The 14,475-nt window shown below is 44.7% G+C and overlaps 2 protein-coding genes across 4 annotated transcripts in view; one reads left to right on the plus strand and one right to left on the minus strand.

The window, feature by feature from the left end:
- MOB3B (MOB kinase activator 3B) overlaps positions 1-14,475 on the minus strand; it is a 96,780-nt gene that overhangs the window by 11,579 nt on the left and 70,726 nt on the right. For all 3 annotated transcript variants that reach the window (XM_081894876.1, XM_081894878.1, XM_081894877.1), the window contains exon 3: positions 2,009-2,211. In XM_081894876.1, coding sequence (XP_081751002.1) covers positions 2,009-2,211 — 203 coding nt within the window. The remainder of the gene's footprint in view (positions 1-2,008; positions 2,212-14,475) is intronic.
- PTGR1 (prostaglandin reductase 1) overlaps positions 8,670-14,475 on the plus strand; it is a 213,155-nt gene continuing 207,349 nt past the window's right edge. Inside the window, exon 1 of the mRNA XM_081894674.1 lies at positions 8,670-8,680. The gene's annotated coding sequence lies outside the window, so the exon portion shown is untranslated. The remainder of the gene's footprint in view (positions 8,681-14,475) is intronic.

Below are 14,475 nucleotides of genomic sequence, written 5' to 3' on the forward strand. Positions count from 1 at the left end.
CGTGAGCACCTGATTCATGTGTCCCGATATCCTTTTTGTTAGGCCTTCAGTGCTACGGAGCCTCCAGGTTATGGGAGCTTCTCAAGCAGTCCTTTCAAACTTACATGGGGCTCTTTCTCAAGGTGGGCTCTTTCTGCACCACCCTTAAGCCTCAGCAGGGAAAGAACAGATGCCACACATGCGCTCTGGGAGTGCTTCCAAAACTGAGTCCCCATGGAGAGCTCTTCCCTCCTTCAGAAATGTTTAGGACAGAACCACGGCTCCCTTGACCCCACTGGCCAGGCTCGAAGGGGCTGATGGGAGTCGGAGTCCTGCAATATCTGGAATGTCCCAGATTCCCCATCTCATGACTTGACATCAAGTCAAGTTTCTCTGCTTCACATCCTGTCAAATGGTGCTGGTGGGAGCAGAGAAACTCGTAACATCATAATGCCTGGCTGTTTCCCCCTAAGGAAAAAGAAAATCAGGATAGTAATGATAGTCAAGTGAGGAGGAGAATTCACTATGGGGCCTCTGTTTTCTACAGCATTGCCCCACAGAATATCTGCTCCCATTCTAGGAATCTTGCCTATGCAATCTAGCAGCAGAAAACAGTACCAGGATAGCCAAAGTGGGGTCCCCCAGATGTTGATGGGACTCCAAATCCCACCAGTCCCAGCCAGCATGGCCAATGATCAGGCGTGACAACATCTGGCTGCCCCTAAATTAATAGTACAAATCAGAGTGGAAATCCAGAGAGACAACAATCCTGTTCTTTATTTTATTCTCTCTCTCTCCCGTCCTTTTCTAGGAGGGGATGGGAGAGCCTCTTAGAAACAAAAGGGGAAAACCAGGACTAAATGAGTGAGCGACAAGTTAATAATTGAGCAGTATTTAGCATTGCATAAAAAAGATTAACCTTGCCGGGTCAGTTTCATGGGTATGGAGGGACACACTTGGAACAGTTTCGTTCTTAAAAGACTGGCTTGTACTACGCAAATACTAATATTTTGAGACTTCCCAGCAATTGAGCGACAATGTGCCCCTCTCATGAAATGGCTTGCCTCAGAGGATAAGGTCTGGTGGGTGTTTAGACTTGAATATATCTCTTCCCCCCCCCCCACCCCAATGCCCCCTGAACCTTGAGATAAAGTTTCAAAGTACGCGTTGGGTACATAAACTTGGGTGTACATTCTCAGGCCCTTTGCAGCCACGTGTAGAAGCCACATAGCTAGAAGGTCCAACGAACAGGTGATGCAGTCATTTGTTTACTTTATATTCTTAATCAAATATTAAAAGTTAGCTGCTTGGTAGCGTCTTGCTTTGGCAACAAAAAACCAGAATCTGCTTTCGAAACACTCCTTGCTCTTTATTATGATTGATTTTTCTTCCGCCCCCGAAATGCAACTCCATTACATTAATTAAACTTAGCAAAGCAATCAACTACAACCTGTAGATTGTGCAATTGTAGCTGGATTCGGTTAAAAGCCAACACACTGCCGTGTGCTCACAGGGGGGAAATTATTCATGCCGTACTTAAGCAATATGATGTGCAAGCTTTCTTACACAGATGGATTGGAGGGGTGGAGAGACAGACAGGACCCTTCTGGGTTGAATGTAAAATCGATCTTGATACTCCCAGCAGGATCAATCCAATTCTGGAAAGACTTACAAGTCCCGGGGGAACTGAAATTACATCCGAGGCATGGGTCAGTGCCATCACTTCCCTTCACAACAAAATACACCCAAGGAAACCGACAGAAAACTGGTAGGGCTCTACTGGCCCAGGAGATCTGCAGGATATCATAATCTGGGAAGCCAACAAAAACAGATGTTTGATTTCTTCATTCTGCCCTGGAACTGCAGAACTGAAGAGAGACTCACCTTCTGCCACCAGTGAGAAATCAAGGTCCATGTTGAGTGGAAGACTGGCCTGACCAGAACTCTTGACCAAGGAAGGAGCAGCTGCCCCTGTTGGCTCTGCATTTCCCTCCGCAGCTAATAAATAAATAAAGCACTAAACACTTACCAAAGGCTCCAGTTCCTTGCGGTCTATGAGGGCGAGCTCCGTCACGAAATAATAAAAGTGCTTGTAACAGGTGTTGACGTGGGCCTCGGCCCCCATGATGATAATGCGGTCAAAGTGGTGGATGTAGACGTGGACAAAGACCCGGAAGAGCCGGCACAAGATCTTCTTGCAGATCTGAAGGAAGTTCTTTGGGAACGGCACGCCTGGGAACGGAAAAGGAGAGGAGGTTGAGATCTCCCACCCTGTCATGTTGGCGGTTGTTGTAAGTATAGGGAGGGTGATCCGATGCACACAGCGAAGAGAGGAAGCTCAACGCTGCGCACAGGGAATAAACAGCCCCTCAACAGTCACTCATAAAATTGCAACACCAAATTATCCCCAACGACTGAGGGGTGCCCAATCAGATTTGTAGCCATCTATACTAACCCACCCAGCAAAACAGGAGTGTCTTGGTTGCCCCCACCCCAACCCATGCTCTCCATGAAGGAGAATACGCTTTGCCAACTGGGCATCCAGAGATCTCCATGCGGTCGCAATTGGACCTGCGCAGGTCGCAAAATGCGCCTGGTACCTGGCTAGTTTTGAACACTGCTTCTATAACAAAGAGGACAGTGCTCCTTCAGAAGTAAATCAGCCGTGAAGCACAACCAGTTCTCCAGAACAGCCTACACACATTGATTTGATTTCAGTCTATTTATTTATTTGATTTGTATAGTGTCCTTCATCATAAGATCTCAGTGTGGTTCATGGAATAAAATACAAGATAAAGACAAGTAAATAAGTAAAGCAAAACAATTTATATTTGGGTAATTTGCATTTTCCCACTTATTGTTATTATTGTTATTTAAATTTGTATACTGCCCTGTGCTGCAGATCTCACAACATAATGGCTCCATTCTTCCCACTGTTAAAAATCCACACTGGCAAATAGCCCATATGCACTTAATAATTCCTGGTGCGTTGTTGCAAAATAATAATCATGATTTAAAAAAGACTGAAGAAGTAGCTGAAGAAGACGATGAAGACGAAAACTTATACAATAATCTCTAACAGCGGAGATCAATTTTAACAAAAGCACGCACAGTAGGCAGACAAAGGAGGATAAAGACATTAAATTAGATCACTGAGCTGCTGTCATTATTAGGAGAAGAAAAGATGCTTGGTGGAATTTCTGAGCTAGCAGCTACTTGCTGAAATGGAAGAAAAGAATTTACTCCTGGATGAAGTAACTGGCTGTAGTTCAAGCAGCACTACTGACTCAGCCAAGATCCAGTCTCTGAACAAAGGAGAATGACAGAAAGATTCGGTTAACCTGGAGTTTACAATCCTGGGGGGGCTCCAGCTATATTCCGTCCCCCCCCTTTACAAATTGCCAAGTTATTACACAACAGATTTGCGAGTTTTCCAGCCACGCACTTCAGGCTCCTAAAATATCATCCTTGCAGATGTGGTGGCAGGCCTGGAAAGAACCTGAAGCTGATCTGATTCAACTTCCAGCCCTGCGGCTGGACAGCACATGCAAGCTGAATCCCATTCACGCTGCCACAATAACTCCTGCACTGAGTTGCTCACGTGTATGCATGCGTTTGTACAAGTCTGGACCTTTTCTAGGATGGACAACAATCTAGAGCATGGGTAGGCAAACGAAGGCCCAGGGGTTGGATCTGGCCCAATTGCCTTCTAAATCCAGCCCGCTGACGGTCCAGGAATCAGCGTGTTTTTACATGAGTAGAATGTGTCATTTTATTTAAAATGCATCTCTGGGCTATTTGTGGGGCATAGGAATTCGTTCATTTATTTATTTTCCCAAAATATAGTCCGGCCCCCCACAAGGTCCGAGGGATGGTGGACTGGCTCCCTGCTGAAAAAGTTTGCTGACCCCTGATCTAGAGGGTGGACAGAGAGTAAAGTTTCAATGTTCCATAGATGTCTTAAGAGCTGATGTACACATTATGGATGGGGCTTTAATTGCTCTCCAGGCACAATGTGCAAAATGGAATGTTCAGTGTGGTAAAAAAACCACACAACCAGTTTAGCAGTGGTTGCGAGTTTCTGGGAATGGGCCATAGGTAGGTCCTAGAAAATCAGAGAGCGCTGCCCTTGTGCATATTGTGATACACAGCTTCCCGTGCTCTTTGTGTAGTTTAACCTCTGGTTTACTAGTGTTGGAGAGCTCTACAGCAACCTAATGCTTGAGACAAGCAGGAGTGCTGCCATGGAACTAGGCTGGACAAGGGCGAAGAAAATGGAATGTGTCCTTCACAACTAAAGTAGTGTTGGTCAGCATGCACTGATCTACACACATAAAAAAATTCATGAATGGAGCCAGGATCGTGAAATCTGGAAGCCCCTAGTCATGAACCGGCACATGGGGTGTGGATACAGATTCAGTCATTCTGACTCAAGGAACGAGGCAGTTGAGCAGGTCAGCAGCTGTATCCATGACTGAGCAGCTGTTTTTAGGCTCTGCTCTGCTCACCCCCAAAAGAGGAAGGGGCTAGAAAAGGTGCCCTAAACATAGTCTGCCTCCCTTTCCCCCCGTCTGGATTACTGTGCTGAGTGGGGTCATCACCTAGCGGTCTTAAAAGACAATTGCCTGCCCGGAAACCAATGTCCCCACTGTGGAAGGATGTGTGGATCCAGAATTGGCCTCCACAACCACTTACGGACTCATTGTTAAATCCGTGTTTATGGAAGACAATCTTACTCGGCTTCGAGTGATCGCCAAAGAAGAATGCACATGGCTTTCTAAAGAGTGAGGACATAGCCATGGCTACAGTGGGGGGCTAGTCAGGTTTTTTGCCTCGGGTGAAACCTCAAGACGGGCACCATTGAGGCTCCCACCCTGTGTGTGTGTTTATGCAAATGTGCATTAAGGTGCCAAATTGGGTTGTTGACCTGGGTGAAATGAAGCCTAGTTTCACCCCTGGGTGGGGCGTAAGACCTGGGTCCAAAGCAGTGGTTCCCAACCTTTTTTTTGGTTATGTCCCACCTAAGCATCTCTAAAATCCTGATGCCCCTCCCCCCATGACAAATAATAATTATTTTTCAAAAAGTGAACTCCTATTCATGTGGAGGAAGTCTAAAAGGCCAAATTGCCCCCCTTAAAAATGAAATTGTCCCCCTGTGGAGTGTGTGCCCCACATTGGGAACCACGGGTCCACCACTGGTAAACCCTTGTGATATTATTAATTATTATTATTATTATTATTATTATTATTATTATTAATTTATATACTGCCATATACCCAGAGATCTCAGGGCGGTTCACAGAACAAAAGCAAAATATAAAACCACAAAATATATAATCAAAATAAAAACAACAACCCCAAGAAAAGCTGATGTTATGAAGTTAGCATAAATTAAGATCTACTTCTAAAGACACCCTGAGGACTCGTTACATTATTATTTTTTTGGTATGGAATATTATCCTGATCCATCCATCATTTTTCTGTAACAGAGAAGAGCATTTCATTCGTTCAGTTTTCTTTACCAAATCACAGAGCGCCCTCACCTCTAATGGAGAAATTATATGCCTTCAGCTGTGATAAACACCGGCTCAGCAAAGGACTGTGAAAAGCAGCTGTAATGGCCTTAAAGCACAGAGAGCCGCTGTCAACTCGTGGAGCAGTCCTTCATTTGCGCTGCCCACATCTCTCTCTTGAAAAGCCCCCTTTCAAAGCAGATTTTCACAAGGCGATTCGTACAGTAGCCCTCTTAACGCAGATATATGTTATCCCTTGGGGCCAAGCTTGACATCTGGAGCACAGCAGGAGATGGGCAAATTTGTTTCTCAGTACAGTGGTACCTTGGTTCGCAAACACCTTGGTACTCAAACAACTTGGAACCCAAACACTGCAAACCCGGAAGTAAGCGTTCCAGTTTGCAATCTGTCCCTATTGCATCGAACTTGGCCTCATTCCCACTATTTGCCACAGTTCCTCTTTGAGGACATGACAGAGATCTGTCCTACATTCTCTGAAGCTAAGGTGTTCCAACTTCTCTGCAATTTCCTTTCCCCTTTTACCATGCCTTATTAAGAAAGGGGGGGGGGGAGAGAGAGAATCATGCAAGCAGAAGTCATTTGAAATTATTTCTAGCTAGTCCATAGCACCTGAAAAGCCTCAAGCTAAAACCTCAAACATTTTTTAAACCACCTGTGCTATTTTAAAATAGTCACTTTTCTAGGTGCTGCCTATTCTTGGGCACTCAAAGCACTAATGGATCAGGGTTTGCATATGCACCAACAAGTTTAAGCAGGGATCAGAATTTGGCAGCCAAGGCCATGTACTTTGCATTATAATGAAAGAAAGAAAATGCACCAAGCACATTGCCCAAGAATTTGAAAATTTGGAATAACTGAAGGTCAGAGCAATTGCCGGCCTGTAATTTTTTTTTTTTATAGAGTAACTGTGTTCTTCCCTTACATACAGCTGGCTACATGAAGCTCAATGTGCATGCACATTAAGCTACACAAATATCAATACCATCATTGCCCTTCCTCCTAAAAACACAGAAATAGAGAGGGAGGAAGGGAGAAAGGAGTTCAAGAATTAGATGTACACCGTTATGTCTCAGATATGTTTAACATATGCTCTCTCCAAAGCCTACCAGGTACCATAGCTGTCAACTTACAGATTTGAAAATAAGGGACCAGCAGCCAAAATAAGGGATTTTAGTCAACCAGTTAAAAGGGACCAGATAATTTTGGAGCACAGCACCGGTTTTTAGCCCTTCATTTCCAGAGGTTGCTGCTTAAGACACCAGCCGATGAAACACTGCAATTAAATAACTACAAGCAGCAACCACTTTTCGCGCAAAACGAAGTCCAAGCTACGAAGATGCTGCTGCAGTTCTATATCTTTTCTCTCGTGCTCTATCTGCAGCTCTCAGTTCCATCAGGTGGGGTGGGAGGAAGGGGGGGGGGAATAGCGCCCAAAGTAAACCCGCAGATCAGACCATCTATGCTAGTCTTACCACTACAAATCTATGGGAGAAGCGCTTGCGGTCCTTCCCTTGTAGCCCTTGGAACACCTGCCTGCGCCTCCGCCTCCTCCTCTTCCTCCTCTCTCTGAACTGCTTTCTCTATGGTTGCCTTCGCTCTCCTCTCAAGGCTCCTCATCAATTCATAGACCATGCCAGGCTGCCCATCTCATTCGGGTCCTTCGGCGGCACAGCCGCAGTACGGCCTAGCGGGAGCAGCTGTGACGGGCAGAGGGGAGGCCCCAGGCAGAGACGCTCAGCTCGGCGGCTGCGAGGAGGATGGTGGCGGAAGGGCCCGAGGCTCCCTCCAGTCCTGGCAGGGAGGGGTTCCCGGGGGCCGAGGATGGTGAGAGGAGGCCGGAGGGGGGCGAGCCGGGCAGCCAAGCAACACAGTTGGAGCCACCCTCCTCCCTGGCCGACAGGGAGGGAGGAAGAGGAGCTGCTTCCTTTGAAACCCGGGAAATTTAAGGGACATCCATCAATAAGGGGACATGGCGCTGGGATAAGGGACTGTCCCTCCAAATAAGGGACGCTTGACAGCTATGCCAGGTACAGAGAATTTATGGCCAGCAAAGCAAGAAACATCTTCAAGGGGTGAGGAATGGGAAAACAATCTGTTAAGAAAAAGGAAAGCCTTGTCACTGATGCTGGGAACTTTTCATATGGTTTCTGAAGTCTCAGTAATTGTTTGCATGTTATACTGTTACATTTCAGTGGCTTAACTGGATTTTATTTTATTGGATATTTTCAAATTTGCTTTTCTCGGCTGCAAAGCAGGCCATGTATTGAAAAGGACTTTTTGAACTGCTTTTCTATTCCTGGAATTTCCATGAGTTGTACTGCCCAATACTGTTTGACCCGACAGACCAAGGGTACTTTTTTGGGAATCACCCCTCACTTTGAAAATATGGACAAAGAGCCCTAAGTTGTATTGGCTCAAATGTATTCCTGCAAAGAAAATACCCTCAGCCTGAGTGGTTGCATCCAGTGGAGGCCCATTTAAACTGATGGACCTGATATACGTATATTGTACCCTATATTTTGCATGCCATCATTACTTGGCCAGTATCATAGGGGACTTTTGCAGATTATGCAATAATGCCTTAATATTTTATGGGATCTTCCCACACTGTCCGTTTCCTGTACAATAAATGCACATTCTCTGCACACAATTAACACGTTTTCCCTTGAATTAATGTTTCGTTGCAGAGATAGCCGTCAGCAGACTTTATTCTGCAAAGGCAAAGGAAAGACCAGGGCAACCAATCTCTTTCCTGTACATTTATAAGCAAAAATGAAGCCCAGTGGAACCAAAACATGGAAGGAAAGCATGCGCTTGGGGGGGAAAGAAAAGAAACCCTACTCTGTCATTTCCAGATCTAATTGCAACAGTCTTTTACTGCTGGATAATTACAAACCAAAGGCCTTTAAAGCCTCTGCTTTCCAAAATGTTTGCATTTTTATCTGCCAAAGAGTCCTTATTGCTTCCTGACAATAAAGAGACCAACCTGGCACCCATTTCCTTTAGGCAGCTTTGCATTCTCAGGAAAACATAAATGGGTCCCTCAGCCTAAACAGCAAACCAACCAAGATTGTGATTCTGAGCACATTTACTGTGCAATTCAATTCCTAAGCAAGTCCCATGGAAAACAACGCTGCTTTTTTCCTTCCTGGTTCCCGGCCACACAGGTTTCTTTTTGCAAAACCTATTTTTTTAAAAATGCAACAAATAATTGGGATGCAGCAAATATGTAGGCATTACAGCAAACACAGTAACTCATAAAAGTGGGATTGCATTGAAGCAACAGAACAGCACATTATGAATATCTACATATTCATGGGGTTATTCATATCATGTACTATGAATGGTTGAAAATCTTTCTGTTTCCTAGCTGGAAGGAATACAAAAAATACCAATAACCAGATAGTGTTTTTAATTCTGATGAAGAAACCTAGACACCTTTTCAAAGCCTCACAATAGCTTCGCTTGGATCCTGTCTAGACTTTCATTAACTGCACAAAACATACATAAGCTCCCTAAACCACAAAGATGTACTATCACCAATCAATGATGTCTTCTCATTCACACCTGGGGGAATGTTTGAAAGAAAGCCTTTTGCTCCCCAGAGGTGAGGAATAATGATGTTCCTAGTTTTCACCAATTTCATTTCCTTCCTTGCGGGAAGCTTTGGATTAGCACTGAAGCCCCGCCCATTTCTGAACCATGAAACATTGGTGGCACTCTGCCAATCTCACTGACCTATCTCCTTCACAGATGTGTTGAGGCTGAGCTGCCAAGACATTGCTCCAGTAAGCAGCCCATTTTTGCAAATAACTCTGTCCCAAGCTGGGCTCTCTGCAGATTTGACACACACCACAACTGCCTCATTACGCAAATCATGTTCAGAATACCACAACACACACTCCAGCTGTGGAGTAACATTATATTATATATAATAAAACTGTAATCGTCGTGTCAAAAAATTACAAAGCACAGGTTGTGGCGGCATTAACATATCATATTACTACAGTGGTACCTCAGGTTAAGTATTTAATTCGTTCCGGAGGTCCGTTCTTAACCTGAAACTGTTCTTAACCTGAAGCACCACTTTAGCTAATGGGGTCCCCGCTGCTGCCGCGCCACCAAAGCACGATTTCTGTTCTCATCCTGAAGCAAAGTTCTTAACCTGAAGCACTATTTCTGGGTTAGTGGAGTCTGTAACCTGAAGCGTATGTAACCTGAAGCATATGTAACCTGAGGTACCACTGTATTAGCCTTCTATATGTTTTTATTGTCGTAAAGTCCAAGGATAGTCAAACCAATAGTGTGACAAACAAATGAATGCAAAGGCAAGTTCGTTTGTTATACTTTTAAGACAGGACAATGCAGAAGGAAGATATCAGTATGAAATGGCATAGCCAACAGGAACTGTACATTGTAATAATTGAACTTGACTATCCTTGGACTTTAAATCAGTAAAAACGCTTAATTAAAATCCTCTATGGGAAGTCTGTAAGAAATACCCCTCACACTCACAACCCAGAAGTTCTGAAGAAGTGTGCATGCACACGAAAAGCTCATACCCATAAAAAACTTAGTTGGTCTCTAAGATGCTACTGGACAATTTTTTTAATTGTTTTACTTATTTCGACTGCATCAGACCAACACAGCTACCTACCTGAATCTAGAACCCAAAAATTGACATTCACAGATATATATATATATATATTATAAAAAATGAGGCAAGGACTTTGGCCAAATGCCGCACTAACACAAAAGTCGCAATCGCCAAATTTGGAACTTGCCCTGGAAAGGGATTTCATTATTTTTTGTCTCCCACGAGTTCATTATTTCAGTGAGCTATAAATCCCTCAAGAGAGTGTCGCAACGAATTCTCTAGCCGTCCTCAATTTAGCTGTCAAATCTCCTCCCGTGGGCCATACTGGGAGAGCGTCTAACCTCATCATCCCCATTGCCTGCCTGGTCAAATAAATATTTTTAAATGGCCTTGGCAATCGGTGTAACTCAAACAAGGCTAGAGATACAAGAAGTTCTCTGGTTATTTAGAATAATTCACTACCATCACTGAGCATATCTGAACAATTTTGCAGCAGAAATGTGTGGTCTGACTTCGCGTGTGTCGGAGAAGGCAAGTTTAACGTTTAATCAGTCTTTTAAAAAATAAAATAAAAGGGGAGGGGAAGGAAAGGGCTACCATTTTTAAAACAAGGCCTGTGTATTCAGAATCTGAGCTCTGATCTGCATCTGTGAGTCACTGATCTCAAGCCACAGAAGCCAGATGGGTCATTTTATAGGTACCTCTAGTATCCTTAAGATGCAGGTGGTGCTGTGGTCTAAACCACTGAGCCTCTTGGGCTTGCCGATCAGAAGGTTGGCGGTTCGAATCCCCGTGACGAGGTGAGCTCCTGCTGCTCAGTCCCAGCTCCTGCCAACCTACCAATTCGAAAGCACGTCAAAGTGCAAGTAGATAAATAGGTACCACTGTGGTGGGAAGGTAAACGATGTTTCCATGCGCTGCTCTGGTTTCGCCAGAAGTGGCTTAGTCCTGCTGGCCACATGACCTGGAAAACTGTCTGCGGGCAAACGTCGAGATGAGGCCGCAACCCCAGAGTCGTTTGCAACTGGACTTAACTGTCAGGGGTCCTTTACCTTTAGTAGCCTTAAGACCATTTTGCAGCTCGGTGTTTATCCTTGAGATTAGGGGAGGGGAAGTAGCACTTTGCCAGCTAGGTGTTAAACAAGCAAACACATCTGCTACAGCCTGTTGGTAGAATTCAACAGATGGATTTTGGGGATGATAGTCTTTGAATGCCAACTTATAGTCTATCACACCGAAACATACCACTGTTCCAAATGTTTTCGGCCACGCTTATGCTGACTTCCTTTTAGACTTGCTTCATTGCAGAAATTTCCTACCCCTGATTCTACCATGTAAGAATAATTGGAATCACAAGACGGTCACCGACAGCTGCAATGATTTCCGATCAACTTCGCCGAGCCCAGGTGAAATATGTGATTACTATGCATTGATCTCCCAGTGGTCTGTCCGCATTGCAATTTATTTAATTGCTCCCCGCTTCTCCCCCTTTCTTTGCCAATTCTTCTTGGCCCTTATTATGGTAACGCGCCATAAAACTTCGGCTGGCTATAGGTCAACCTTCAGCATTGCCACGCTTGCAAAACAGCATCGATACTAAAAAAAGACATCACTGTAATCAGACTCTTTCGAAAGGATAAGAAAACGGTAGCTAAACCTGGAGAGGATCCAACGTCCTGGCCTTCCTCGACAAAACGGCGGAAACAAATGCTTCAAAATTAAAGGTAAAGGGACCCCTGAACATTAGGTCCAGGCGTGACCAACTCTGGGGTTGTGGCGCTCATCTCACTTTATTGGCCCAGGGTGCCAGCGTACAGCTTCCGGGTCATGTGGCCAGCATGACTAAGCCGCTTCTGGCAAACCAGAGCAAACCGTCGCGGGGATTCGAACCGCCGACCTTCTGATCGGCAAGTCCTAGGCTCTGTGGTTTAACCCACAGCGCCACCCGCACCCCTGCTTCAAAATTAAATGCATTTAAATGTATGTGGAAAATACATTTTAGAACAGGGGTCCACCATCCCTCAGACCATGTGGTGGGCTGGACTATATTTTGAAAAAAATAATGAACAAATTCCTATGCCCCCACAAAGAACCCAGAGATGCATTTTAAATAAAAGCACACATTCTACTCATGTAAAACCACGCTGATTCCCGGACCATCCACAGGCTGGATTGAGAAGGCGATTGGGCCGCAACCAGCCCCCAAGCCTTAGGTTGCCTACCCCTGGTTTAGGAAGAGGAGTTGGGTCACTGACCAACTTTATCCTGCAGGTCTATTTTTGAATGATTTGTGGTGCTTATTTTTCAAAATACAGTCTAAATTTTCCAACATAATCCCATTTTCCAACATATTTTGCATTTTCCAACATAATTTTCAGGGACTGGAGGAAAAAACTATCACATGGAACTATCTTATCTATTAATAGCAGTGGGGTCTGGTTGCAAAGAAACGAGATCTCTAAGGATAAGACATTTTCAATTTAGACCACAAGAACCACATGTAATATTCACAAACTGTTGAAGAATGCACATAGACCTAACAGGAAATGACCTCTCCACACACATGCCAGTCCTTGACCACATCCTCCAAATCTTCGCCTCTAAATACACAACCCCTTATTTTTATGTAGCCCATTTGTAAGTTAAAGGTAAAGGGACCCCTGACCATTAGGTCCAGTCGTGGCCGACTCTGGGGTTGCGGCGCTCATCTCGCTTTACTGACCGAGGGAGCCGGCGTACAGCTTCCGGGTCATGTGGCCAGCATGACTAAGCCACTTCTGGCAAACCAGAGCAGTGCACAGAAACGCCATTTACCTTCCCGCTGGAGTGGTACCTATTTATCTACGTGCACTGGTGTGCTTTCGAACTGCTAGGTCGGCAGGAGCAGGGACAGAGCAACGGGAGCTCACCCCATGGCGGGGATTCGAACCGCCGACCTTCTGATTGGCAAGTCCTAGGCTCTGTTGTTTAACCCACAGCACCACCCACATCCCCTAGCCCATTTGTAGAAGGAACAAATTGCAAATATCACTTTAGCTAATGAATACTGCTGTTGCATTATGCAAATATATGCTTTTTTCCTATTGAAGGAGCAGTCAACTCAGTCCATAAAGCGTGAGACTCTTAATCTCAGGGTTGTGAGTTCCAGCCCCACGTTGGGCAAAGCATCTGTTGGCGTCCGTCTGTCTCGGGAGGAGTGTGCCTTCATTGCGGGGGTGGGACTAGATGCCCCTCGTGGTCCCTTCCAACTGTACAATTCTATGATTCGAACGTAAGAGAACTTCCACAGACGAAGTCATGCATATTATTTGTCCAGTTATGGCTACCCAATACTTTTAACCAGAAATAAAAATATATGTTCCACCACTGAGATAGGGTCACTTCTCTGTAGTGGAAGGAGCTTAAGGTAAGTTAAAGCAATGTATGGAAGATAATAATAATAATAGGTGATCATTAGATATGAAAACTGTGCAAGAAAGTCTCGTTGAGGACTTCCGATTCCACCCAGTGAACAATTAATGGTAGAGAGAGTGAGAGACCTAAACCCAAGGGCAGAGTTGTCATACATCTGGAATTAAATGTCCGGGAAAATGGCAAACCATGTCAGAAGTGTGGATTTTGGGGGATTTACTTTAAAATAGCTCAAAAACTACTACTTCTTCCTTTCTTTTTTTCCAGGTTTTGCAATAAAAAAAAGCTCAACAAATTTGCCCTAAAATGCCCAACAATTTTTGCGTCCGGACGTTCACTCTTTGAAATATGGCAACCCTACCCAAGAGTAGAGCACGCTAAGCCATCACACGACTCAGAAAGTAAAGCTAAACGTTGTCTTTATAAATTGTGAACTCCACTGCCCTGAGGAGGAACCGCAGTACAGTACAAAAATGTTTGTAGTCTCTTTGGCTAAAACAACAGGTAGAAATGAATGACTGAACCAATATGTAGATAGGTGGAAGTCAACTCTCTTCCCATGAAAAGTAAGAAATGCCAAGAGAATCTGCTGCCAGGATCTAAAGTTCTCTTAAACAACGTACTGAATACAACACAGGAAGTGTTCTGAATCATAGAGTTGGAAGGGATCACAAGGGTCACCTAGTCCAACCCCCTGCAATCTCAGCAGGAATTACCTGGGAGGAATTAAATCATTGCCAGGATTGCAAATAAATATTCACATAAAACTTTAATTGCCTAGAACAGCATGTATCTGTGGGCGAATGTTATTCAGAGCGTGAGCACTCCGTACTGTGTTCTCTCTTCTTATAGTCAAGGTGATCCTTTACACCAACTTTAAATGACTGTCACGGTCCGGTTCACGGGCGATCGAAGTCCCGGCTGGGGACGTCGGGACTGGGGGCAAGATGGCGG

Source organism: Podarcis melisellensis, assembly GCF_964234715.1.
Source record: "Podarcis melisellensis genome assembly, chromosome: 17".
NCBI classification, from domain to species: Eukaryota; Metazoa; Chordata; class Lepidosauria; order Squamata; family Lacertidae; genus Podarcis; species Podarcis melisellensis.